The sequence below is a fragment of the Camarhynchus parvulus genome, chromosome 2 (assembly GCF_901933205.1).
Source record: "Camarhynchus parvulus chromosome 2, STF_HiC, whole genome shotgun sequence".
Classification (NCBI taxonomy): Eukaryota; Metazoa; Chordata; class Aves; order Passeriformes; family Thraupidae; genus Camarhynchus; species Camarhynchus parvulus.
This window is the reverse complement of record NC_044572.1, coordinates 63,341-87,445: the sequence shown is the minus strand read 5'-3', so window position 1 is coordinate 87,445 and position 24,105 is coordinate 63,341. Positions and strand designations below refer to the sequence as shown.

Genomic DNA, 24,105 nt, shown 5'->3' with positions numbered 1-24,105 from the left:
CCTCCCGGTATGCCGCGCGCCGGCCCGGCCCCGCCCCCGCAGGTACCATAGAGGCGCCGGCGGCGCGGGCCAGAGCGGCCGGTAGGCCGCAGCGAGAGCGGAAGCGGAAGCGCGCGGGGCGATGTGGCCGGTGAGGTGGCAGCGGCGGAGCGCGGCCCGGCTGAGGCCGCCGTCATTCCCCGCGCCTCTGTCCCGAAACTGCGGCTCGCCGTCTGTCCGGTCACCGGCCTGAGGGTAACAGAGCCCTGGGGCCGCCGTCCCGTGGGACCGCTGCCGCCCGAGCGCCCCGCGTCCGCCATGTCCTGCGGCTGCCCCGGGAGCTCGGCCTGGCCGTAGGTGCCGCGATGCGCCTGGGCGCGGTGCTGAGCGCGCTGCGGCCCGCGCTGCCGCTCCTGCTCGGGCTGTCTCTGGGCTGCAGCCTGAGCCTCCTGCGCGCCTCCTGGAGCCACGGCGCGGCTGAGGAACGCTGTCTGGCACCGGGCCCGCCCGCGCCGCCCGCCCGCGGAGATCCGCCCGAGGCAGCGGAGGGGAGGCCGGGCCCGGGCCATGAGGACTTCAGGCCGCGGATTGTGCCGTATTACAGAGACCCCAACAAGCCTTACAAAAAAGTGCTCAGGTAAGGTATGCTTTTTCTGGCCTGGATTTTCTTCAAGGATAATATTCTCGTGAGAACTTTTAAATCTTCGTGTAATTGAACAGGTTCAAGGTGAAATTTGCTGTTTGAAATAACTTGTGTGGTAATAGTGTGGTGCACCACGGTAACGGCCAAGATTGTTGCTATAAGGGATGTAAGAGATGCGTTCAGGAAATTAACCTGAGGGGGAAAAAGGCAGCAAAATTGCCTAAGAAGAGTGAGAATATTTCTTCTCAGTACAGGGAGGATGATTCTGCCCTGCTCAGGTGAGACCCCACCTGCAATGCAGCATCCAGTCCTGGGGTCCCCAACGCAAAAAGGACATCAACCTGTTGGAGTGAGTCCAGAGGAAGCCACCAAGATGATTGGAGGAGTGGAGGAAAGGCTGAGAGAATTTGAATTGTTCAGTCTGGAGAAAAGAAGCTTCTCAGTGATCTAGCTGCAGCCTTACAGTACTGCAAAGGGAACAGCCAAGAAGGATGGAGAGAGACTGCTTAACAAGGACGTGGAGTGATGGGACAAGGGGGGATGACTTCACACTGAAGGGGAGTAGGTTTAGATTAGATATTAGGGAGAAAGTCTTTCTTGTGAGGATGGCAAAGCAGTGGCACAGGTTACCCAGAGAGGTTGTGGCTGTCCCATCCCTCGAAGTGTCCCTGGCTGGGTTGGACAGGGCTTGGAGCATCTAGTGGAAGATGTCTCTGCCTGTGGCAGGATGTTGGGACTAGATAATGTTAAAGGTCTCTTCTGCCCCAGACCATTCTGGGATTTGGGGATTGTTTTGTTACTTGTGTTTAATAGAACATGTTAAATTATTCTTCAAAATTTGTTTTAACTGGTCTGCTTGTTAGGAAAATACTGGACAATTAATCATAGTGTATGTGTTAAGGAAATTTTCCTGCCTGACCACCAAGGAGCCAATCTGGGTATTCCTGCTCAGCTCCTTCCACGCACCACACTCATACTGCCAGACAGGTTTCCTTGGCCCCGGGTTTCCTATAGCAGAGTCTCTTTGGTTTCTCTTAGTATTTCCCTTATGGTGTAGCAACACCATAACAGCTCAGGGTGGTGCCTCTGCAGAGGGACCCTGAACAAAGGGACCCCTGGACTTTTGTGCCCCCACAGTCTGTGTATTCTCTTCGCATTTTTCCTCATGTGCCCCTTGGTGCAGTGGTGGTTTTTGGTCTGGAGTCTTCTCATTGTTCACTGGGCCCTGCAGGGCTTTGTGCAGGGGTTTGTGAAGCCAGAAAGCAGCACCCATTGCTGGCTCATGGCCTGGCTCTTCAGTGATCTCCCAGCACCCAGGGCCCCATGTGCAGCTGGTGTACCCCAGCACACCTCAGCCACCAGCACTAGAGACTCCTCAACAATCATTCCTGTGCTTTTGTTGAGCATACCTGCTAAGCTGCACTGTGTACTAAGCTCCAAGTGGTTAGCTCTGTGGTATTTTAATTTTAATTGCACTGGCACAGTTTTCTAGCTCAGATAGATAATGTGAGATTCTAGCTACCTTGAAAGAAGCAAGTGTTTTTACAAAATGGGATTTTCACTAGTGAGTCTTCTCTTCAGCCTCTATGACCAGGCTTGACTTTTTCGCCCTGGGTAGATTCCAGCATTTAATGACCTGTCCCAAGTTACCATAATTGTTTGATTTTTTTTTCTCCTCCAGCTGTTTGTCATGTAGTATGTACTTCCTTTACAGAACTCGCTACATTCAGACAGAACTGGGATTCCATGAGAGGCTGTTTGTGGCTGTGCTGACCTCCAAGGCCACGCTGAACACGCTGGCCGTGGCAGTGAACAAGACCGTGGCCCACCACTTCCCCCGCCTGCTGTACTTCACCGGGCTGCGCGGTGCCAAGGTGCCCCATGGCATGGTGCTGGTGGCCCACGGTGACGAGAGGCCCATTTGGCTCATGTATGAGACCATGAACTATATCCATCAACATTTTGGCTCTGACTATGACTGGTTCTACATCATGCAGGATGACGCCTACACCCAAGCTGAGCAGGTCAAGGCTCTGGTGACACACCTGAGCATTAACCAAGATGTGTACCTGGGGCGAGCGGAGGAGTTCATTGGGGGAGACGAGCAGGCCCGGTACTGTCACGGGGGCTTTGGCTACCTGCTATCCCGGAGCCTCCTGCTAAAGCTCCACCCACACCTGGACAGCTGCCGCAATGAGATCCTCAGTGTGCGCCCAGATGAGTGGCTAGGTCGTTGCATCATTGATTTCCTTGGCATCACTTGTGTTTCCCAGCTCCAGGTACTACCTCCCTGCTCAGGTTTTGTGTTAGCTGAGCCTGACAAAGCCCAGAATCTGATTCATTCTCAACTGCTTAGCCAAGAGGCTTTTTTGTGAGCTGCTGCTGTGAGTTCCAGAGGAAGGAAGGGCTCTATGCTATGGCAGCATTGGTGGGGAGGGGGCCAGAATCACAGCTGGGATGATGAGGGAGAGAGCACACACAGGATTTAATTTTCAGCCTAACTGGCAGGGCTGATTCACAGGTTTTTGAAGGCATGATAAAATGTATGTTGGTAGTGAAGCAAGTGCGAATGCAGTGCAGGGTGGGAGGGACAACTTTCCCCTTTTTTTTTCTGGATATTGCAGTCAGTATGGAAAGAAGGGCAGACGTGTGTATGGGGTGAGGAGAAGCTGCTCTGTGAACTCAAGTTCCATGCCAGTCTTTCTGGCTTTTGTCTGCTTCAGGGCCAGCATTATCGCACTTATGAGCTAGCCAAGAATACTGAGCCGGAGAAGGAGGAGGAAGAGGACTTCCAAGCAGCTCTTGCAGTGCACCCTGTTTCTGACATGACCCTGATGTACCGGCTGCACAAGCAGTTCAGCAGGATCCAGCTGGACAGAGTCTATCAGGAGATCCAGGACCTCCAGGTATGTGGGGAGGGCTGCCTGCAAAAACTCCTTGACCCAAGGGAGGATTTCCTTCATTTTCAGCACACTGGAGGAAGATCATTGCTTCTGTTTGTGGGCAACTGTCAGTCAGACACAAGCTGTAGTCCCTTGTCTCAGAAACAGAACTTCTGATACCACATTACCCAAAACTCCCGGTGTGACACTACCCATGTACACTTGTAGGTGGTGAGGTGGGCCTGGGGAGGAGCTGGCCTAGAGCTCTTTGAGAACATAGTGGTGATCACTTTGTGCTCTTTCTCTGCACAGATGCAGATCAGGAACCTCACAGCACTGACCCCTGCAGGTGAGGCAGGTGTGACCTGGCCTGTGGGCATTAATGCCCCGTTCCTTCCAAAGTCTCGTTTTGAGGTGATCAGCTGGGACTACTTCACGGAACAGCACCTGTTCTCCTGTCCTGACGGCTCCCCAAAGTGTGAGCTCTCTGGAGCCAGTAAGGCAGATGTCAGTGAGATCATCGAGTCTGCGGTGGAGCAGCTGAACCGTCTCTATCAGCCCCTGCTCCGCTTCAGCAAGCGGCAGCTGCTGAATGGCTACCGGCGCTTCGACCCCACACGGGGCATGGAATACACCCTGGACCTGCTCCTGGAGGCTGCCACCCAGAAGGGTCACAGTCATGTTCTGGCCAAGCGAGTCAGCTTGGTCCGACCCTTAAGCAAGGTGGAAATTATTCCCATGCCATATGTGACAGAGGCCACACGAGTGCAATTGGTGCTTCCCTTGACAGTGCAGGACCTGGATTTTGTAGCAAACTTCCTGGATATGTTTGCTATGAACACACTGGACACACATGATAATGCCTTGCTGACTTTGCTTTTTATCTACCATCCCTACGATGCCCAGAGAGTTGGTCAGATGGATGTTTTTGCTGGAGTCAAAGCCATGGTAGGAGAGCTAGAGAAACGCTATGCCGACGTTAAAATCCCATGGATTAGTGTTAAAACTGAGGTACCATCGCAAGTCAAGCTCATGGATATAGTCTCAAAGAAGCACCCTGTGGACACACTGTTTTTCTTGGCCAGCGTCTGGACCGAAATCAACATGGAGTTTCTGAACCGCTGCCGCATGAATACCATCAGCAACTGGCAAGTCTTCTTCCCTGTGCATTTCCAGGAGTTCAACCCTGCGCTGGTGTACCGTGGTGAGCAGACAGCATCCTCCAACACTGACTTCCTGAGGGACGGGCATTTTGACAGACATTCTTTTGCTGAGGCCTGCTTTTATAATTCTGACTATATGACAGCACGTACCAAGCTCGCAGCTGATATCCTGGACCGAGATGAGGTGCTGGAGAGCATGGAGGTATTTGATGTCTTCCTGCACTATTCTGGCCTGCACCTGTTCAGGGCTGTGGAGCCGGGGCTAGTGCAGAAATATACACAGAGAAGCTGCAATCCCCGGCTCAGCGAGGAGCTGTACCACCGCTGTGTGCTCAGTAACTTGGAAGGACTTGCATCCCGCTCACATTTAGCCATGGCCCTCTTTGAGCAGGAACAGGCCAACAGCACTTGAGAGATGAGAAACATCAAGAGCTTCTCAGCACCTTAACACTCGGCACTTTCCATCCCCTTCCCAGCCTTGCCATGGGTGAAGGGTATGTGAGGTCAAGGGAGGAGGAAGGCTTTCCCAGACCCTGAGGCACATGGGCTATGGAATGAGGCTATTTCAGTAAAGGGGGTTTGTTTTGTTTTGGGGGTTTTTTAAAATAAATTTAATTTTCTTTCCAGGCAGAGTAATGTCATCACTTGTAAACTTTGCAGCCTCTGGGATGAGGGACGTAAACAAGCTGTAGAAGGGACCTTACTTAAAGCTATGTAATTCTGCTGAGCAGTGCAGGGAGAGAATGAGTATGAGCTGTGTACTTGGACAAAGTTACCTTGACTGTGCTATTCTCAGGGCTGTTGTTGCACCCTCCTTTGTGTTTATGCATTTCACTTTTTCAAGAGGTGTAAACACAGCTTGTCTGGGTTAGCTGGACAAAGCTATTCAACCACTTTCACTTTGGTGGTTTTGGCTCTTCCAAAGGTATAGAGTGGTTCCAGTTTAAATATCTTGGGGATGGAGACTCCCAGCAGTAGAGGATTTACAGTAGAGTAACATTTACAGTTCAAAACTTCTTGAGGAGACAGGTCATTGTCCTTGACCTGCTGGCCACTGTCCTGCTGCTGTGGCCCAGGGTGCTGTTGGCCACCTTTGTTCCGAGGGAATGCTGCTGGCTTATGTTTAGCTTGGTATCCACCAGGACCCCACTAATCCTTTTACTTTTTCAGCTTTCCAGTATCATTTCTCCAGCCAGCATCCCAGAAATCAAAGCCCTGATGTGAGCTTGTGAATTTATGTGACAAGCCGGCAAGTGTGACTGACCCTGTTCAACGCTGCAGGGTCACTGCTGAAGGAGAGAGGTTGTATTTGCTACACTCATCTCATGAGGTGAGCGAAGTGAAGGTCTGGTGTGGGCAACAAAAGAGATGCTGGAAAATTAGAAAAGCTTGAAAGAAGTATTCAAAGTCAGGAACACTGGTTCAAATTGGGTAGAAATTTCAGATTTTCTTATTTAAGTAAGGCACGTCTCAGTTACATTTACATGGGAGGATCACAGCTGTTTGCAGTGCCTTATGGGGATGAGTGTTTGTTGCTAAGCGAATGAAGCAGAGCAATGCAGAGTCCCCAGGCAGGTGCAAAGGAGAGCTCTTTATTGCAAAAAACAGGCCTTTTTAAGTAGTTAGGCTGTTATCAGTAACATTCCATTTTAGCATGCCAAATGTAATTCAACTAACCAGCATTCACCACAATGTGAGCACGTAATGGTTACATAACTTGTTTTTCTATCTCCAATTCAGATGAGTCACTTTCCCATAGTCCTCTTCTACTTAGCCAAAGTAGCAGGCCTAAGCCATGATTTTACAAGGTTAACAAGGCCCTTATTTTATAAATCTTTACCTATATGCAACATGTGAGCACACATTCACAGAATGAGGACAAGGGCAATTTTCTGGGAAATCTTTTTTTAATATAAGGGTTGCTTTGTATGAGGAGGTCCTGATCCATTATGATCCAAGTAGGAAAGGGACTTGGGCTGTGTAGGGTGCTATTTAAAATATAATGTGTTAGAGCAAACACGAAAGAGTAGTGTACATCATCTCATATCCTTTAGATGTGGGGAGCCCCAAGTGGGCCTCTGATCCACACCCAGCATGTCCTGCAGACCCCACCTGCAGAGCTGATTCTCTCTTTTTTGCAATTAGAGCCATTATAAGAGTGCAAGAAAAGAACTCTGTTCCTCATTCTTGCTGTCACACAGAAAGGATGTATGAATGAGAATTTCTTGCCTCACTGTTAAACAAACACCAGGCCATGTGAGTGGCAGAATGGCTGGGCATGACCAAGAGCTGCCCACGGGCATTTCTGTATGATGAGCTGGCTGAGACTGTCTGGTGGGCAAGGGGTTTGTGCAGCCAAGCCAGGTCTGACTGTTGCCCTGTGAGCAGCACAGGCCTGTGTGTGCTCAGGTTAATGTTCTCCATGGGATGCAGCGACTGCCAGGTGGGATCATGTGCCACAGATGGACAGAGTGAAAATTCCAGTGCTGCTCGCCTTGGGGATGGTGTGCTCATCTTGAATGCAAAAGAGATTCTGGTGCATGAAAAATAACTTCCCAGTGTCAGCAAGGATACAGAGCTTGTAATTGCAGGTTTCAGTACAGTGTAATATTCAAGGAGAATTCCATGGATCATTGTTCTACATAACACATCTGGAAGCACTGGCACAGGACATGGTTCTGTAAGAAACTAAGCAAGCAGCAGATCTTCTGCACAGGGACACAGCTGGTGCCATGTCACCAAGCTGAGCATTAACCTGGGAGAGATGCAGGAATTGGCTGTCAGGAATTGCTGACTGAGAGCTGTAGGGGATGTGACAGGTGGGGATGTCTGGGATGTAAAACAAGCTGCTAAAGGAAAGGGTTTGAAATGACATGGGGCAAGCAAGAATCATTGGTGAGTCCTCATTAGAGAAGAAAGAGAATCATGGGAAACAGGATAGTGAGATTTGATGGATGTAACCCAAAAGCCAGGAATGTTGTTGCCAACTTCTTGTTGGCAAGCCCCTGCCTGTGTTCAGGGTATGTCAGATGATGGTGCAATGCTACACAGAACTTAAAATTCTTAAGAGCATCTTGTATCTTGGGAGAAAGCTGAGGGAAGCTGGAAGCTGATTCTTCTATTTTTTACAATCCAGCTCTGTGGGAAAGGAAAGACAGGAAATACTGCCAGAAAACTGCCCAATCCATAAGCTGGAGATTCTGGTTTTTATCTGCGGGACAGTTCTCCAGCCAGTTGTTTGACACTTAATTGATTATTTGGAAACAAATATACGATCTCTACAAATAAAATCAGCAGAAATGTAAAAATATGCAAAAAAGTCATGAAGAGAGGATAATAGTGAAGAAGAGTGTGTAGCAGAGTAAGGCCCTTCATATAGACTTTTGTCTTAGAACAGTCAAATGCAAACTTGCGTGCTTGGGGAAGATGGTGTATCACTCCTCCAGAGAGAACTCCATGTTAAAAAAAGGTAAGTCTGTAAAGAAATTGACTGTATTAAAGTGCAAGCAGCTTTATTTTTCTTGGACCCACTGTTTCAGACACAAATGCCCAGGCTCTGTCCCAGCCCTATAAAGTATAGATCTAAGACATGATATCACAGATCTTTACAGGTAGACAGTCTGGGGGAAACAGATGCTGTTGATATGAGACAGCAAGAAGGGCCCTGGTGGCATAGTACACAGCCTATTTTTAAGGCTTCTAGGGAACAAAGAAGAATGTTTGAGGTTCACAAAACATACCTCAAGATTGTAAGAAGTATTTTACAATGTGAGATGCAAAACTCCTGTAAGACAAGGGGTAATGACTTTAAACTAGGTTTAACAGTTTTAAACTAGAAGAGGGTAGATGCAGACTAGATAAGAGACCATTTTTAAAATGAGGCTGGAAAGCGCTAGCAGAGATTGCCCAAAGAACCTCATCCATGGAGGTCTCTGAGGCTAGGTTGAACGGGACTTGGAGTGACCTTATTATGAGTTGGAAATGTCCCTGCAGGGACATTTCCCCACCCTGGCAGGGTGGGACTAGAGGGCCCTTAAAAGTCCTTCCCAACCCAAAGCTTCCTATGAGTCTATGGACTCTTAGAAGGTTTGTGAGTGATCTGATTAGGGTGTGTGCGTACATGTACAAAATGAAAACATTGGATACTAAAGCAGTTTTTAGTTGTCCAGGGATAAGACATAACTGCAGCAGATTTAATTCCAAAGGAAAACAGGCACATGCTTTCAGTGCTGAAAGTGAGTAGCTAGTGGAATTACAGTGGTAACTTTTCCCATGTGCTACAGTTTACTTGGTTTGTGTAACAGAGATCATCGGAGGCAAGTGTGAACTTACTTGTCAAATGTAAGTGGGTAGAGTAAGTCCTTCATGGCCTTACATTTCATGACTGTCACTACACAGTGGATGAAATTTGCAAAAGAGAAATCTATCAAAGGCTGTTAAAACACAAAGCCAAAACCTCTGGCACAGCAGGTCTCTGAATTACAAATCTGTAAGCGTTAGGAGAGCTGCCAGGGAGGGAGCACTTTGTCTACCCTATTTTAGTGATTTTTTTCTAAGCAGACAGTGTCAGGGAGAGGGTAAATCAGTCAGGTGTGCTTATGATTTGACTCTGTGCCACCATTTTTTCTCTTGTGCTAAAAAAGACTAGATCTTTTTTTAAGGATGAACTTTATTTCAGCCAGAAATGATGCACGATATGGGGATCATGATACCGAGTCTGTATACTGCAGTGGGGTCATGTACTGGCCAGGAAGATAAATTACCATGATTGACAGGTTTGATCCTGTAGCCCTGAAGAAATGCACACCCTTATGTGATGTCTCTGCTTTCCCCAACATGCACTGGGTGTGTTTACTTTTGTGTATACTTCATTTTCTTTGGGGTCCACAGCAATGGATATTTTTCTTCCTTGTCTTCAGTTGTGAAGGTAATTTCATCCATTGCGTGTTTTAAACTGGCTGACATATCCTGTTGGAATAATCTGTTGATCCTACAGAAGGATGTGTAGTATATGTAACAAACAAAGAAGCTTCTGTCCCAGCTGCATTTTTTGACTTCAAGAAATAGGTAAAAATAGACTCTCCGCCTTTTCATCTGTGACAGAGCTGCTACTCTATCCCAAGTTAACAAGTATACCTTAAAAACAAAACAACCCAAACCCAGATGCTGTGAACTCAGATATTGTATCTAATCATAGTGTTCATCAGTCTTCTCCAAGACCAGAATATAAATCATGTGCCTCTGCCATGTGACCTGGACGAGTAGCCCGTCTCCCTGGGGAGGATGTGCCCAGGGTGGCCTCCCCTCTGCTCCTGGGGCACACCTGAGCAGAGTTCAGGTCTGTCTGGGCAGGTCCTGCACTCAGACACAGCTCACAAGCTGCTTCACCCCAAAGTGCTGCAGAGACAATTCCCAGCACACTGGAGAGTGCAGCCCAGGTCTTGCAGATGGTCTAAACTGCTTCACAGAAGTTCTGGAGTTGCTGTTGGTCAGATGAGCAGAGAGAGGACAGGATGCTCTCAATAACACGTTTCCCCAGCTACAGCAAGGTATTCTTGCCCAGCACACTCCTCCATTCTCAACTCCAGCACAAAAGTTCTTTTCAGAGGAGCTCGCTGTCTTCTGTTTGGCTTGGAGCATTGCCTTGTCACACATCCATTGTGAAATATTCTGTACAGCACTGCAGAGCGTGTGCAGGTTCCAGCTGCCAGCTTGGTCTCAAGCCAGGGGTCATGGCCTGAACTCCACTATACCAGATGCTTTCATGCCCCCCTGTCCCAGGGCTCATCACTTCCCAGACCTGTCCTTCAGCCAAGGCAGTCACCCTGTCCCATTATGAGCTCTTTCCCGTGTGTACTCGGCACTTACCTTCTCTTCCCAGCATGCATGCTCAACCCTTGCTCATGGATTCTCAAAGGGGGCAATTTTCTGGTGACAGGTACCACAGAAGCTCATTTTGCATTTGCAACAGTGTTTTGCTGGTACAAATAACCATAGGAAAAAGCTTGAAAATGTGACACAGAAAATGTAGTGAAAAAGCCAAAAGCATGTGTACAGTCCCTCCTTAAAAACACCCACTAAGACTTAAATCCACCTTGTGATCTTTGCAATATTTTACTTTATCTTTTAGACTTGCACTGGTTTTGAGCATGTGAAGCTGTCAGGTTTGCTTGGGTCCTTGCAGGTGGAGCTCAGTCCTTTCACCGCTTCCTCACAGCTCCTTGGATCATTACTCCAAAGCATTCAATGTCAGCGCTCATTCTGTCCGAACTTCCCTCATCCCCATGGACTGCAGGGCTTTGGCAAGTTACACTGAGGGTTCCTTCTAATCGCTCTGTCAAAGTGCATGTCGCAGAGATCTCCCTCTGGGTGTTTAAGAAGCAATTTTCCTTTTCCTGTTACAATTGACACCGTACCTCAGACCCGTAGCCCGCCAGGCCCAGGACCCTCATCTCCACCCTCCCGGGAGCCACCAGCTCCTGAATACAAGGCAAAGTGTGCGGATGGTGGATCGCAGCTCTGGGCCGGTTCTGAGTTTGAAGGACTGGACGTGCCTCGGAGTTCCCCGACCTGTTTACTCTCTCATCCTGCTACTCCCGTCCCCATCGCCACTGGAATTCTCACTGCCTCCCGGTGAACCCCGGCCCGGTCGCTGTGGGTGCGAGTCCCTCTCGGTAGCGGTCGGAAGCGCTCCGGGCCGTGCTGGGGCCGGGCCGGGCGGGGCGGGGGCTCTGCGTCGGGCCCTGCGGCCCGGGGGTGATGCGGAGCGGGGCCGGCAGGCGGCGCTGGGGAGCGCGCGGAGGCTGCGGCGGCGGCGGCGGCCGGAGCGCTGCGAGGGCGCCGGGGCTGCGGCGGCGGGGGCGGCAGGGGGCGGCGGTGAGTGCTGGGCGCTGGGTGCGGGGCTGGGGGCTGCCACAGCGAGGGGGCTCCGGGGTGCTGGGGGCGCTGCTGGGGAGAGAACGGGGTGCCTGTGGCGGCGGAAGCAGGGGCGGCGGGGGCTGGGGACCCTGGCGGCGGCGGCGCGGACCTAAAGCCGGTCCGTCCCTCTCGAGCTCCGTCGAGGCGGCAGAGCCGGAGCGGCCCGTAGGGCTGGGAGGGCGTGGGCGCCGCACCCACCTGTCCCCGGGAGGAGCTCCGTGCCGCACCGCCCCCGCGGGCTGGGAGCGGGGCAGGGGCCGCGGCTGCGCCGCCCCTCCCGCCGCCGCAGCGCGGCCGGGGCCGGGCTCCCGGTGCGGGACCCTCCGCCCCGGTGCGGCGGGCGAGATGCACTTTTACCGACGGTCCCTGGCCGCTCTCCGCAGCGCCGCGCAGGCGCTCCGCACGCGGACGGCCGCGGCGGGAGCGGAGCATGGACGGGACGGTGAGCGCCCCTCGGGCCCCTGCCCCGGCCCGGCCCCGGGCAGCTGCGGGGCGCCCCCGCCGGCGGTGCCCCAGGGCCGGGCACGGACCCCGGGCAGTGCCGCTGCTGCTCCCGCCGGGGTTCTGCCCGCAGGGCTTGCCTGGCCGGAGCCTGGTGGAGTCCAGGCGGACCCTGCGCCGCCGGTACCGCCCGGCGGTGCCGCCTTCCTCCGCCGCCGCTCGCTCGTGGAGCCGCGGCCGGAGCAGGCTGGCCCTGCCGCGCTCTCTGATCTTGCCCGCGGGCTCGGCTTTGGGCGGTGCAGCCCCGCCGGCTGTCCCAGCGCTGGCCCCGCCGCCCCTGCCGAGCCCCCCGGCTTCGCTGCCTGACTGGAGCTCGGCTCGCTTGGAGGGCAGGCAGAAAGGGGGAGCCCAGTGCTCGTGTACCGTTCCCGAATGTGGGCTGCAGGCCCCCTCGGGAGGGTCTCCTTTAGCAGGGACTGACTTTACCGAGGGAGACATCATCACTCTTCTGGATTCGTCCATCCTGCCCTGACATGGTCCATCCATCCTCTGGAGAGGAGTCCTCTTCTTAACACCCTGTCCCTGGAGACAGCCCAGCGCTGCCCTGCATCTAACTGACTGCTGTCTGTGGTGCTCCAGGAACAACCAGCCTTCACACAGGAGATGGCAGGAGCTTTTGAGAGAGAGTATTTGATTTGCTGCCTCTAAGATGCCTCTCAGTTCTGTTTTCAGAGGGAAATACATGGTCCAAGATACTCTCTCAGGACTAACAGGTTTGTGTCTGTGGGAGACTGATGCTCTGTGTGGCCTTCTGGAATATCTCCTGACTTCCCACTCATGCAAACCATCTCACTTTGGCACCAGGAGTTTGCTGCTGGAGATTGCTGCTCCTTCCCTCCCTCCTGTTCCCTGAAGCCTGAACTCTTCTCTGTTCCCTCCATCACCATGGCCTGTGGAGGATCCCTGTGTGCAAGTTGCTGCTGGGAGAAATTGAGGTCAAATTGAAATGGGGGACTGAGGAGCAAGCAATGTCATTCACCAGTTAGCATGATTTGGGAGAGTGTGCATTATCCTTGCCTGGTGCTGTCAGCACTGCCCTTCTTGGAGACTTCACCCTACAACCCATCCAAGGAAGTCCTGCAGCTTCTGAAAATAACCAGTTCCTTGGTGTTGTCTCAGGAGCAATCAACAATCTGCTGTTTTCCATGGGGACACCACCAACCAAACGAGCTGAGCTGTCTGTGAGGAGGAACTTGCAGCTTGGCCTTGCCCCTAAGGCAGGGTGAGGACACTCAGCCTTTGCTCTCCTCCTTCTCCTCAGCGCTGCAGTAATGTTCCTTTCTGTACCTCGTGCACTCTCCCTTCTCACTTGCGCTGCCTCCACTGCAGTGTTTGCCTCAGCCCCTGTCTGCCTGTCCTTCCTTGACTACAGCTCTGTTCCAGCAGAATTCACCAATATCTTCTTTTTGCCCTTTGTTCTTCCCTTTTCTTGACCCCACTAGATCCAGAGCCTTGGTCCTGTCCGTGGTGGAGTTATCCACTCTCCTCATGCTGCCTGGCACTGCCCAGGCTGGCACTGCAATGCTCCTACTTCCCTTTCTCGGCTATCCCTTCTTTGAGCAGTGATTTCTATTTGCATGTCTAGGTGTGAGCTTATGCTTGAGCATGCTTTGTGTGCTGGTGCTCACACCTGTTCTGCTGTAATGCTGCTTTTCTTCATCAGCTACAGCACAGAGCTGCCAGGAGCTGCTGTGCAGAGCTTTGTATGTGCAGGTGCAGCTGCCTCAGGTCTTCCCGTGGAACAGGTCCTTTTCCTTCTTAGCCTGATTTGTCTTCTTTGGGAGCTATCATAGCATGCAGACACTGAAGCTGCCTGACTATGCCCTAAATCTGTAGGATCATTAATTTTTCCAGTCTGCCACACTCTCCTTAACCTAGTCGGGCAGCTAATGGTGCCTGATAAAATGCTGGAGTGTTCTGGTAGAAGTGGATTTTGAGTTCTTTAAGGAATTGGTTTTTTTAAGGATGCAAGCAAACTGACTTGGTTAATGTTCCTTAACTGGCCTGCTTTCCCAAGGTTGAGAACCTCTGTGTGAGACAATACCCTTGCTTCTTGGGACAGGTAAATTCCAGGAGTCCACTCCAATCCTACCCACCCTGTGGTTCTTATCAGAGCCTGCTCAATAGGTTGACAGGTTATAGGCAAGCAGTAACCTTTGTGTTCTTTCCACACTCCACAAATACAAGGTGGGTCCTGTGGGGAAACTGAAGAGCCTACATGGATGGGCCAGTGCCTGGGCAAAACTGCTGTCCTGGCAGCCTGGTCATGCAGCTATGTGCACAGTCTCCAGACAAGTCCCAAACTGCTATGTCAGTCTCATCTTCTCTTTCTTACTCTTCTCCCCCCTCTCTTTTTCCACAAGTTGTGCTGCTTATGAAGTGTCACATGGGTTTATGCTGTTCTAGGAAATGTTATTTTTATTGTATGTTATTTCCCTCTCACTCAGTATGTACTTTCTCTTTTCAGAGCTGGATCCAAATGCATCCTCAGCCTGCTGTCTTAGAGCTGTTCCTGCTTAAGGTCAATGAGAACATCTCCTGCTAATTCACCATGACATAATATCTGGTCTCCTGCTCCATCCACAGGATAAGTTTCTTGCTTCCTCTTGCTCTGTACAGATGTGACTCCAGGTGTTCAGCTGCCTTGTCTGATACAGGTAGGTTTTAGCTCTTTGAAAAGTGACCTGTTTTAGTCAGGAAGGATGTGTCTGTGCTTTGGACTGGGGATGGAAAATGTTTGCCTTTGGGCATATGGGAAATACTGTGTTGTGAAATAAATGCTAAGATGCCAGCTTGCTGCTGCTGACATAAACTGGTCACTTGAATAGCCAGTTACTTGTGTGATAGTTTGTGCTAGTGTTGGCAGGAAGATGCTGATCTGGCAGAGTGGACTGGCTCAGAGGAAGTGACACTGGAGGATGCAGTTGCTAAGAGGAGGAGGAATAGCAGCCGAATGTGGGCTGCTACTACTCCTTTGTGGTAATTCATTACTCCATTTGCCACAAGTAAACGTGATTAGTTCTTGTCAGGTGGTTATTGATCTGTGGGGTTTCCATGCTTCTCAGTGCAGGTTTAAATTAGCTCTTCCCAGCTAGGAAGATTTCTTCAGTACCTGCTGTTGCTGGATGGACACTGGTCATCTCCATGATAAGGTGCCCAAATCTGCCACTCACATCCTCATTTTCTACCATTAGTTACGTTCTTCCTGTTGCTTCCACTGCAAATATCCACGTGTCTGTTTTCCCAGCCAGTGCACAGCAAGGCTGTAGGGGACTTTTGTTTTTGCCACTCCTGGATTGGTGACTTCTCACCTTTCACAGCCTACACAGGTCACCTCACTGGTAGTGGAAATTGTGTGGTAGAAGAAATGCATACTATTTTGCTTTGGAAATAAACAGCCTAGGTTATAACAATTCTCACTGGAATTGGAAGGGCTTGTGTATGAAAACTCCTTCAGGTTTTTGATGAAGGTGTTAATGTTAACATTCTGTTCTCTTTATCACCCGGCACTATCTCTTTGCCCAGTGCAGTGCAGCCACCGTGGTTTCCAAGCAGAGTGCTTGGGCTAACACCTAGAATTTGGTGATTTCTCCTTGAATTGAACAGCATTCCAGAAGCCTATCTTTTCTGGAAAGATGCAGCTGGAGGAATTGAATGGTTCTTAATTTAAACTGTGAAGGATTAGGAGTTCAGGTGTTATACCAGGGGAGTTATCCAGGTTTTGCTTTTATATAGAAATGTCCTGGGTACATGGAACCAAGCAGGTATCTACACTTTATGTGCCTTTTCATCTAGCTCACAAGGCTGCACTGTGCACACTCTCCATAGCGTTTTCATAATGCAAACACTGGCTAATAGGTCTTGTTCTGGAAATGTTCCTCAGTGGTCCTCAAGTGAGGTATGAATTGACAGCCTCAGGTGCCCTTGTCAGTTGTTTCCAATTTTCACTGAGTAGATGTGGAAGTGACAATGACACTGTCATTTCTGTACTGGCAGCTTTGTGCTGGACAAGAACCTCATGAATTTTATAGAAAGCTGTTTTAGTCTTCCTTTCATTTTTTAAAAAACTCTGCATTCACAGGTTTCAGATTTTGAGAGACAAACTTCCTATCCTTTCCTTTCTGGCCTCTTAGAGTCCTGTAGCCTTCTCTGTTTTCTGTACTGGTATGAACAGGTGGTGTCTGTGTCTGTCTGTGATCAGTGCCCAAAGCAAGGGATAGAAACATTTCTCCCTGAACAGAACTAGCCTTAACTAGCTTGAAGGCCTTAGCTAGACTGAAGAATTTACCTGCTCCAAGAATGTCAGTGTAAGATTCGATTCAACATTGTATTTTTTGCCTTTTTTACCCCCAAATTTGGCATGCTTACTCACTGCCTCTGAATAAATTTCTTAAAATTACTTGTTTAAAGGTAGTTCAGCTCCTTTCAAGATCCTAAACTGCAGAGAAGAAAACACAATTTACCAGTTATATATTTTTATATTTACGGGTGCAATATGCACAGCTATTGCATTGAAGTGGGAAATCATGTAAACTTACCTTTTCAGCATGTGGCCTTTGATTTGCAAGTATGCTTTGGATGAGCAACCCCCCTCTGGAGACAGGCTCCCTTTCTCCCCTGTGGAGAAAGTTGGGGCTGTTCAGTCTGGAGAAGAGAAGGTTGTGTGGAAGTGTCTGAAGGGGCTGCAGGGGAGCTGGAGAGGGATTCTTTGTCAGTAACTGCAGTAATAGGAAAAGGAGTAACGGGTACAAACTGAAAGAGGGGAAATTCAGGTTAGATATTAGGAAGAAATGTTTCCTGTGAAGGTAGTTAGACACTGGCACGTGTTGCCCAGGAAGGCTCTGGCAGTGCTCAGAGCTGGGCTGGATAAGGCCTGAGTGACCTCGTCCAGTGGAGGTGTCCCTGCCCAGGGCAGAGGGCCTTGGGACTAGATGATCTTTTAGTCCACTCCAACCCCTTAATGTTTTATGAGTCTATGATATGAAAGAAATTTGACTTGGTGAAATTGCGAGGCCCAACAAAGTATGATAATGAAAATTTATAAATGTATTAATTTTAAAGAATTAAACCAGTCATTTTCCCCTGGCAAATACTTTGATTCATGGCAACAACAGAAGTCACAGTTAAAAGGTGGTGCCTACACAGAACAGAAGAGCTATGTTTGCAGCTGTGAGATCAGTGAGGAATGATTTTAAAATGTTAATTGCAGATTTTTAAGCTTTCCATTTTCAGGATAGAGGACATAATGGAAGGTTACTTGAGGGGTTTTATTCTTGTTTGTTCCTTGAGATCATAGGGGTAACCACATAGTAACTGAATGGGCTGGCGGGCTGATCGCTCTGTGTGGACAGGGGCCAATCTTAGCAGTTGCAGGAGAAGTACAAAGCTCAGTCACTGTGGGTCACAGAGGGACAGAATGGTATGGGTTGGAAGGGACCTTCACAGATCACCTAGCTGTGCTCCAGCATTTCACCTCCCTCATTGTTAAAAATGTCTTCCTTAGGTCTCATCTAAAACTGCCCTCTTTAAAACAGCAGTTTTAAAGTGTTGTCCCTTGCCCTGTCTTACAGGCCTTGGTAAAAGGTCTCTGTCTTTCTTACAAGACCCCTTCAAGTACTGGAAGGCCACAAGAAAATCTCCCTGGAGCCTTTTCTTCTCTCTTGTCTCTCTCAGCCCATCTCCAGAGCAGAGGGGCTTCAGCCCTCAGAGCATCTCTGTGGCCTCCTCTGGGCTTGCTCCAACAGATTCATGTTTGTCTTGTGCTGTGGGCCACGGGTGAGGTCTGACAAGTGCATACAGGAATAATCCCCCCCATACCTGCTGTCTGTGCTGGGGGATCAGCCAGGACACAGGTTGTTTCTGGGATGTCAGCCCTCATGGCCAGCATCTGCTCCCCCAATAAATGAGATGGAGAATTGGTGATGACCAAAATGGAGAAGGCTGAGATACTCAACAACTTTTTTCCTGCTCAGTTTTCACTTGTAATTGCTCTTCCCAAATCTCTGGAGTCCCTGAATGTCATGGTAGAGACAGGGCAATGAAGCTCTGCCCACTGTAGGAGTAGATCAGGACCTAGACCACCTGAGGAACAGGTACATACAGAAGTCCATGGGACCTGATGAAACACATGCCAGGGTCCTCAGGGAACTGGCTGATGGTGAATCCTCTCTCTCCTCAGTAATCTGTATTCATCAAAGAACATCCCATAACTGGAGAAGCCAGTCACCAACCCCAGCCATGAAGCCAGGTGTTGATCCACACTGATCATGGTTGTTTACACATTAATGGATCTTATGCTAAAAGAAGCTTTTGGATGATATGACACCCATATTTTACTGAGCACTAATTGATTTCCATTGGTCCTTACTGTGAGCCTTATACCTTCCACAAAGACAAGCTGGTTTAACCACTGGAAATTTAAATGTGACATACTGCTTGTAGACCTTCTGCCAGTGGAGGGTTTAAGAACTTGGACAAATATCTGTTAAGAAGGGTTTTGGCAGACCAAGGCTGACTTGGGGCAAAGAAGGATTTGAAGCTCTAAAGGCCATGCCAGCCCCTCTGCTTGTTCTCTAAATACTTTACATTCTTGTATGAATCAAAGTCTCTAGTCCAGCGGTATCTGTATGTGGTTTGTAAGTAATTCTTGTGCCAGTTTTGTTCTTGGTAGTCCAGACCTATCTTAGTAAGGAAGTGAACCAGTGTGGACTGCTAAGAACAGCATAGATCTAGATCTATGCCTAGATCTCCCTGGGATGTGCAGACCAGCTAGGGCACAATTTGTGGTTTACAAATTTCAGAAAACTGGATGCTCCTTATCTAGTTACTGCTTTTTGCATCTTCAGTGTCTCTTGGCAAGTCCTACATCAGTTAGTGCCCCAGGCTGCCTATCTTACATGAAAAACATTTAATTAATTTTGAACTTAGTCCTCCATTTTTGTTGGTGATCCTCAAGTTCTTTTGTTACAAGATAATGTGCTTCTTTCATCACAGTGACAATTTTTATTCTTTATATTTTCCCCCTCCTCTGCAATATAAACAGGCACTCTGCCTCAGCTCCTCTCCATAAGAGGATTACTTTGTGTGTAGTCTTTCTATATCTGTATGGTTATAATTCTGCTGTATGCTTTTAGAGATGTGACCAGCACGGGCTGCAGTGTGATAAAAAACCAGTACTGACTGATACTGTGCTCTGTAATGTCTTCTGTCAAGCTCTTCATAACTCTGTCAAATTTTATTTTCTGAGTGAATGCTTCTGTGAAGTGCTGCAGCCATCCTCATCTGTTAATATCTTTAACAATGTCAATTGCACACAAAGTCATAATTAGCGGAGTCTTGTTTTTTGTTTGAAGACTTGATGTGTAAGTGTGCCACTGCACGTAAGGAGTCACCATGTCTTTTGTAGAGACAAACACATGTGCCCCATGGGTCTGTTTTGTTCTTATTCTGTTCTCCATTGTGTCCCTGTTTTATTAGGATTAGAATTCTTTTCTAGGTCATGTAAATAAAAGTGGGTTTGTCAGCATATTGCATTTCAGTGTTTTGAAAATGGCTCTCAGCCAGGTTTCCAAAGAATATAAAAGCTATCAAGTGAAATAGATAGTCAATAAAGAAAACTCCTTGTAAGCAGTAAGAAAAAGCAGTGACTCATACAATGGTTGAGGTTGGAAGGGCTCTCTGGAGGTCATCAAGCAGAACTGGTTGCCCAGGACCATGTCCAGACAGCCTTTCAATATCGCCAAGCTGGGGGACTCTACAACCTGTCCAGGCAACCTGTCACCCTCACTGTAAAACACTATTTGTTGGTGTGCCAAGGGAGCCTCTTGTGTTTCAGTTTGTGCTCGTGGCATCACTGGGCACCACTGAAAAGAGCCTGGACCCATCCCCTTTGCATGGTCCCATCAGGAATTTATAGACATTAATTAGCCCTCTCCAGACTGAGCAGTACCAGCACTCCTGGCCCTTCCTCACAGCAGAGATGCTCCAGTCCTTTTGTCAGGTTCATGGCTCTTCTGTGCACTCCCCAGTGTGTCCATGTCTCTCTTGCTGGGCACAGCACTCAGCTGTGGCCTCCCCATGCTGCAGTGAGGGGCAGGATCCCCTCCTGCCACTGTGGCCAGTGCAGCCCAGGTGCCAGGAGGGTTCCACTCGGGGTCTTTGTCTGACAAACTGCCCTTGGTGCCTGGGGCTGTCCTTCCCCAGAGGCAGCCGTTTGCACTTCCTGCTAAATTTGGCCAGGAATGTAAGGGTACATGCAAGGTCAGAGTACACCTCTTCCTCTTTGAGGTCAGGCAGTCAAGGAGGTTCTCCATGCAAAGGGGATAATGAGTAAATGGGGAAAGTGCTAAAGAAAAAGAGAGACCCTGTTAGGCTGTTAGTCAAGGGATAATGGTGACAAAGCCCAAGAGCAGACTTCCACTGACTGATGAGCCTTTAGGAAACTGCAGGCATGGCTTTCAAGAGATCTAAGCTGGATTAGAGCAATCCCTGGGACACCAGGAGTTGCTGATGGTGGTGGCTGTAGAAGGATGAATAAATGTTGTGTTTCTGTGCTTTTTTGGTTTCCCATTGGTGCTCAGTGTATGACGAATGATTTCCAAAGGTCTAAGTAGTGAAGCAACAAAATTAGATGATAATGCAACATTATTTGGTGCAGCAGAACCTAAATCTGTCTCTTAGGATTGGGGAAGAGTGTTCCAAAACTGGATGATAATATGGCAGAATAAATTTATATGTAAAGTGCATAAAGAAAATAAACCTGCTAGTGTAGCCACATCATTGCTAAAATGATCTCTTTCAGCCCAGGAAAGAAATCTTGGCATCTTTATAGAGAGTTCTCTGTAAACCCGAGTTTAACAGTAGCAATTAAAATGGAAACTTTGATGTTAGATATTACAGGAAATGACTTAACAAAGCTGAAGTTACTGTTGTAATATTGTATAAATCTGTGGCTCTCCTGTGTTGTGAAGAGAGAATGGAGTTTCGTATCCCTTAAGATGCAGTGACTAGTAGAACAAGAGGAATCCTAGAAAAAGTGATTAGGATAGTGAGAGGTGGAGAGATTTCCATCAGAGGAGGCTTGTGAGAATTCTTTAGAGAAGTGATATATGAAGGTACGAGTTACAGAGATTATCAGCCACAACTGAGGAAAGGTAAAGCACAAATGGACTTAGAATTTATAGAAGATACAGGCATGTGATGAAATTATGAAGCAACAGGCTTTGAACTAGCACAAAGTATTTTGGGTGTTGGGGTGTTTTTTCAGTTGAAGGTAAACCAGGACGCCCCAAGGTTGTTTCAGTCGACACTCCTCCTCAAATTGCAAATCTTAAGTATCAGTGCAGTCTTTTCAGAAGGATGGGGAAAAGGCTTGGGTGAGGGAGGAGAGAGAATGTGAAACGCGATTGGGTGGCACCAGCAGTGCATCCTGCAGCCCAGGGAACTGCCTTGCTCCTCCTGCATGGCTGCAATGCAGATCCCACCTCCATCCACACGGGTCCCGTGCTGCAGGAGCTCCCCCCGGTGACCTGGCCAAGGCGGCCGCAGCGGGGCAGTGCGGATCTGCCAGGACCGTGTCCGAGCTGCGCCTGCTGCGGGAGCTGCTCCCGGCCCGGCTGGCAGCCTCCGCCGTGCGCTGCCGCTGCTGCTGCCGGGGGCCCCCGGTGCACAGAGCCGGCTGATTTTACAGACGTGTTCTGGCTAAAACTGGCGGCAAAGATAGAGCAGAGATGGACGCCGCCTTTTGCCAGCCAGGTTTTCTGGAAGTGCAGTTCTAGACCCCAAGAAGCCTATGGAGAGGAAGGAATCCGTTTTATTGCACATTAGATCAGTGAGAGGGAATTGAAAGAGCAGCAGGACAGCAGGAGAAAAGACAGGCATGCAGAGGTGTGTAGGTTGACAATGTCATTTTAAGTGTTGATATCAAAACCAGATATTAGGGATAATCTGACATATTATAGTGAAACGCTTAAAACATATTCTGAAAACAGGAATGGAAGAATGATTGATGTGCTTAACTGGGGCTGGTGATTAAGACTGTGTAAAACTCTATGATCTTAAAGATGCTGGAATGCTTTGGGCACAGTCTCCAAGAGCAGTGGCTGTCTCCTTGGCAACAGGAAGGCATCTATCTGTTCCCATGGCAACGGACCGGAGGGGTGCTCGAGGAGGGCTGTGCAGAGCTCCTCAGCGCAGGCTCCCGGCTCGGGTTGCTCCTCCCTGGAGCAGAGGCTGTGGGCACATTCAGGTGCTCTGATCCTGCAGCTGACCAGGAGGGGTGGACTGGAAGCGTTCCTGCTCCCTGTGTAAAACTGATTAATTGCGCTGTGTTGTTTCATCTGGGGAGTTCCTTGCTAATTGCCAGCATTAAAGAGTTCTTTGCAGCTCCCCATAAGGAAAGTAGGATTTTTGCTACCCAGAGAAGCATCAGAGAGTGTTTGATGTTGATTCTTTCAAAGCCGTGGACAGACAGATATGAATAAACAGGAAACAACGTACATGCAAAAGTCTGCATCTCAGCAGCCCTTTCTGGTGTCTAAAAGGAGACTTGTGCAGAGACACTGACAGGCCTATCTGCACTAGATCCACCACATAAGAACTGCTAATAAAGTAAGCAAATTACGTATAATAGGCACCACTTCTTCTAAACACATTGTGATTCTTTTCTAAGGGACCCAACTCATATTTGGCACCAGAAGTAGGATTGAAGCATGGTTTGATGTTTTCATCTTTTTTAAATATGAGGCATGGGATGCAGAAGCACTAATGGAACAGTGATAATTTCAAAGTGATCAACTGAGAAAATGATTTTAGAAGCAGCATTTTGAATGCATTTCTGTGTGTTGTGTGTAGGTATTACTAAGCAGTGTTTAGTTTTTTTCATCAACAGCCTGCTTTGCATTCCAGTAGCTTCTTTCTAGTCCTGCATTAAATGATAGCAAAACAGAAATGCATTACTTACCTTCATTAGCATACTGTTTTGCTCCCTAATATGCACCTTTTAAGGCAAAAACCACTTCCAATTGCTGCTGCTGGACTAGCATGTATGCTTGCAGGTAAAGGCACTCCAGGTGTTTTGTCCTTGCCTGGTTTCAGCTCCAGTCTCCAGGCTGTGGTTCCTCATACAAATTCACCACGTTGATTGGGCAAGTTGATTGAGTTACTTGTCATGCTTAAGTCTTTCCTGAGTAGAATCATAAAATCACAGAATGGTTGAAGTTTAAAAAGGCCTCTTGAGATTGTGTGTTCCAACCTCCCATCTCAGACCTGGGTCAGCTTGAGCAATTTGCTGACTACCAAGTTCAGTGATCTTCTGAATATCTACAGTGATGGAGTGAACTTGCTCTTTGGGCAATCTTTTATAAGTAAAAACCTGTTCACCTGTTGTGTATGTCCATCTGGTTCAAACATTCCCAAATCTTGTCTTCCTTCATTGACATCAAGTCTTCCTTGCTCCAGACTGGTGTTAGGAGCCTGGAATTCCTGACAGCCAATCTTGCCAATAAAGAAAGATGCAAAGAAAGCATTCAGTACTTCAACTTATTCTGTGTTCATTCTCAGCAAATCCCCTCCCCAGTAAGCCTACATTCTCACATATCTGTCTTTTACTGCTGAGATATTTGTAGAAACCTTTCTGTCCTCCCTTCATGTTCCTCCCTAAATTCAACTCCAGGTAGGCTTTTGTTATCCTGATGACATCCCTGCGTGCTTGGACACTGTCTCTGTATTCCTTCTGGGTCACCCCTCCCTGCTTCTGCCTCTTGCAATGCTTCAGCTCAGTCTGGAGCTCCTTGTCCATGCATGCAGGCTTCCTGCTGCTTTTGATTCATTTCCTGCCTGTGGGATGAACCGGTCTTGAATTTGGAGGAGGTGATCTTTGAAAATCAACCAGATCTCCTGGAACTCTCTTCTTTCCAATTGGTTGATTGTTTTCTACCCTGGTCCATCCTCTCATGTTCCTGAAATGTCATCTCATGGTCTAGCCAAGGCTGCTCTGACCTTCACATTCCTGACCAGCTCT

The 24,105-nt window shown here is 48.8% G+C and overlaps 3 protein-coding genes across 6 annotated transcripts in view; 2 read left to right on the top strand and 1 right to left on the bottom strand.

The window, feature by feature from the left end:
* Positions 1-344: 344 nt before the first annotated feature.
* On the top strand, positions 345-5,293 carry CHPF2 (chondroitin polymerizing factor 2). The gene is made up of 4 exons (XM_030943970.1): positions 345-616; positions 2,337-2,901; positions 3,346-3,528; positions 3,817-5,293. The coding sequence occupies exons 1-4, from the start codon at positions 345-347 to the stop codon at positions 5,077-5,079; spliced, it is 2,283 nt and encodes a 760-aa protein (XP_030799830.1). The 3' UTR covers positions 5,080-5,293.
* A 436-nt stretch (positions 5,294-5,729) lies between these two features.
* The window catches only part of SMARCD3 (SWI/SNF related, matrix associated, actin dependent regulator of chromatin, subfamily d, member 3), a 79,837-nt gene continuing 61,461 nt past the window's right edge, over positions 5,730-24,105 (top strand). Inside the window, exons 1-2 of one of the 4 annotated variants that reach the window (XM_030971255.1) lie at positions 5,730-5,997; positions 14,554-14,743. The gene's annotated coding sequence lies outside the window, so the exon portion shown is untranslated. Of the gene's footprint in view, positions 5,998-11,509; positions 11,544-11,911; positions 12,028-12,410; positions 13,309-14,553; positions 14,744-24,105 lie in introns of those variants that run through there. The other 3 variants (XM_030971256.1, XM_030971254.1, XM_030971253.1) reach the window with 3 other exon arrangements.
* On the bottom strand, positions 11,250-12,548 carry LOC115917654 (basic salivary proline-rich protein 1-like). Its single transcript, XM_030971865.1, has one exon. The coding sequence runs from the start codon at positions 12,546-12,548 to the stop codon at positions 11,250-11,252; it is 1,299 nt and encodes a 432-aa protein (XP_030827725.1).

What these genes read in the sequence shown, in the direction of transcription:
- CHPF2 (XM_030943970.1), top strand. Translation starts at nt 345, where the DNA reads ATGCGCCTGGGCGCGGTGCTGAGCGCGCTGCGGCCCGCGCTGCCGCTC. An exon ending in CCTTACAAAAAAGTGCTCAG is followed by an intron (nt 617 to 2,336) that starts GTAAGGTATGCT and finishes CTTCCTTTACAG; the next exon opens with AACTCGCTACATTCAGACAG. An exon ending in CTTGTGTTTCCCAGCTCCAG is followed by an intron (nt 2,902 to 3,345) that starts GTACTACCTCCC and finishes TGTCTGCTTCAG; the next exon opens with GGCCAGCATTATCGCACTTA.
- LOC115917654 (XM_030971865.1), bottom strand. Translation starts at nt 12,548, where the DNA reads ATGGACGAATCCAGAAGAGTGATGATGTCTCCCTCGGTAAAGTCAGTC.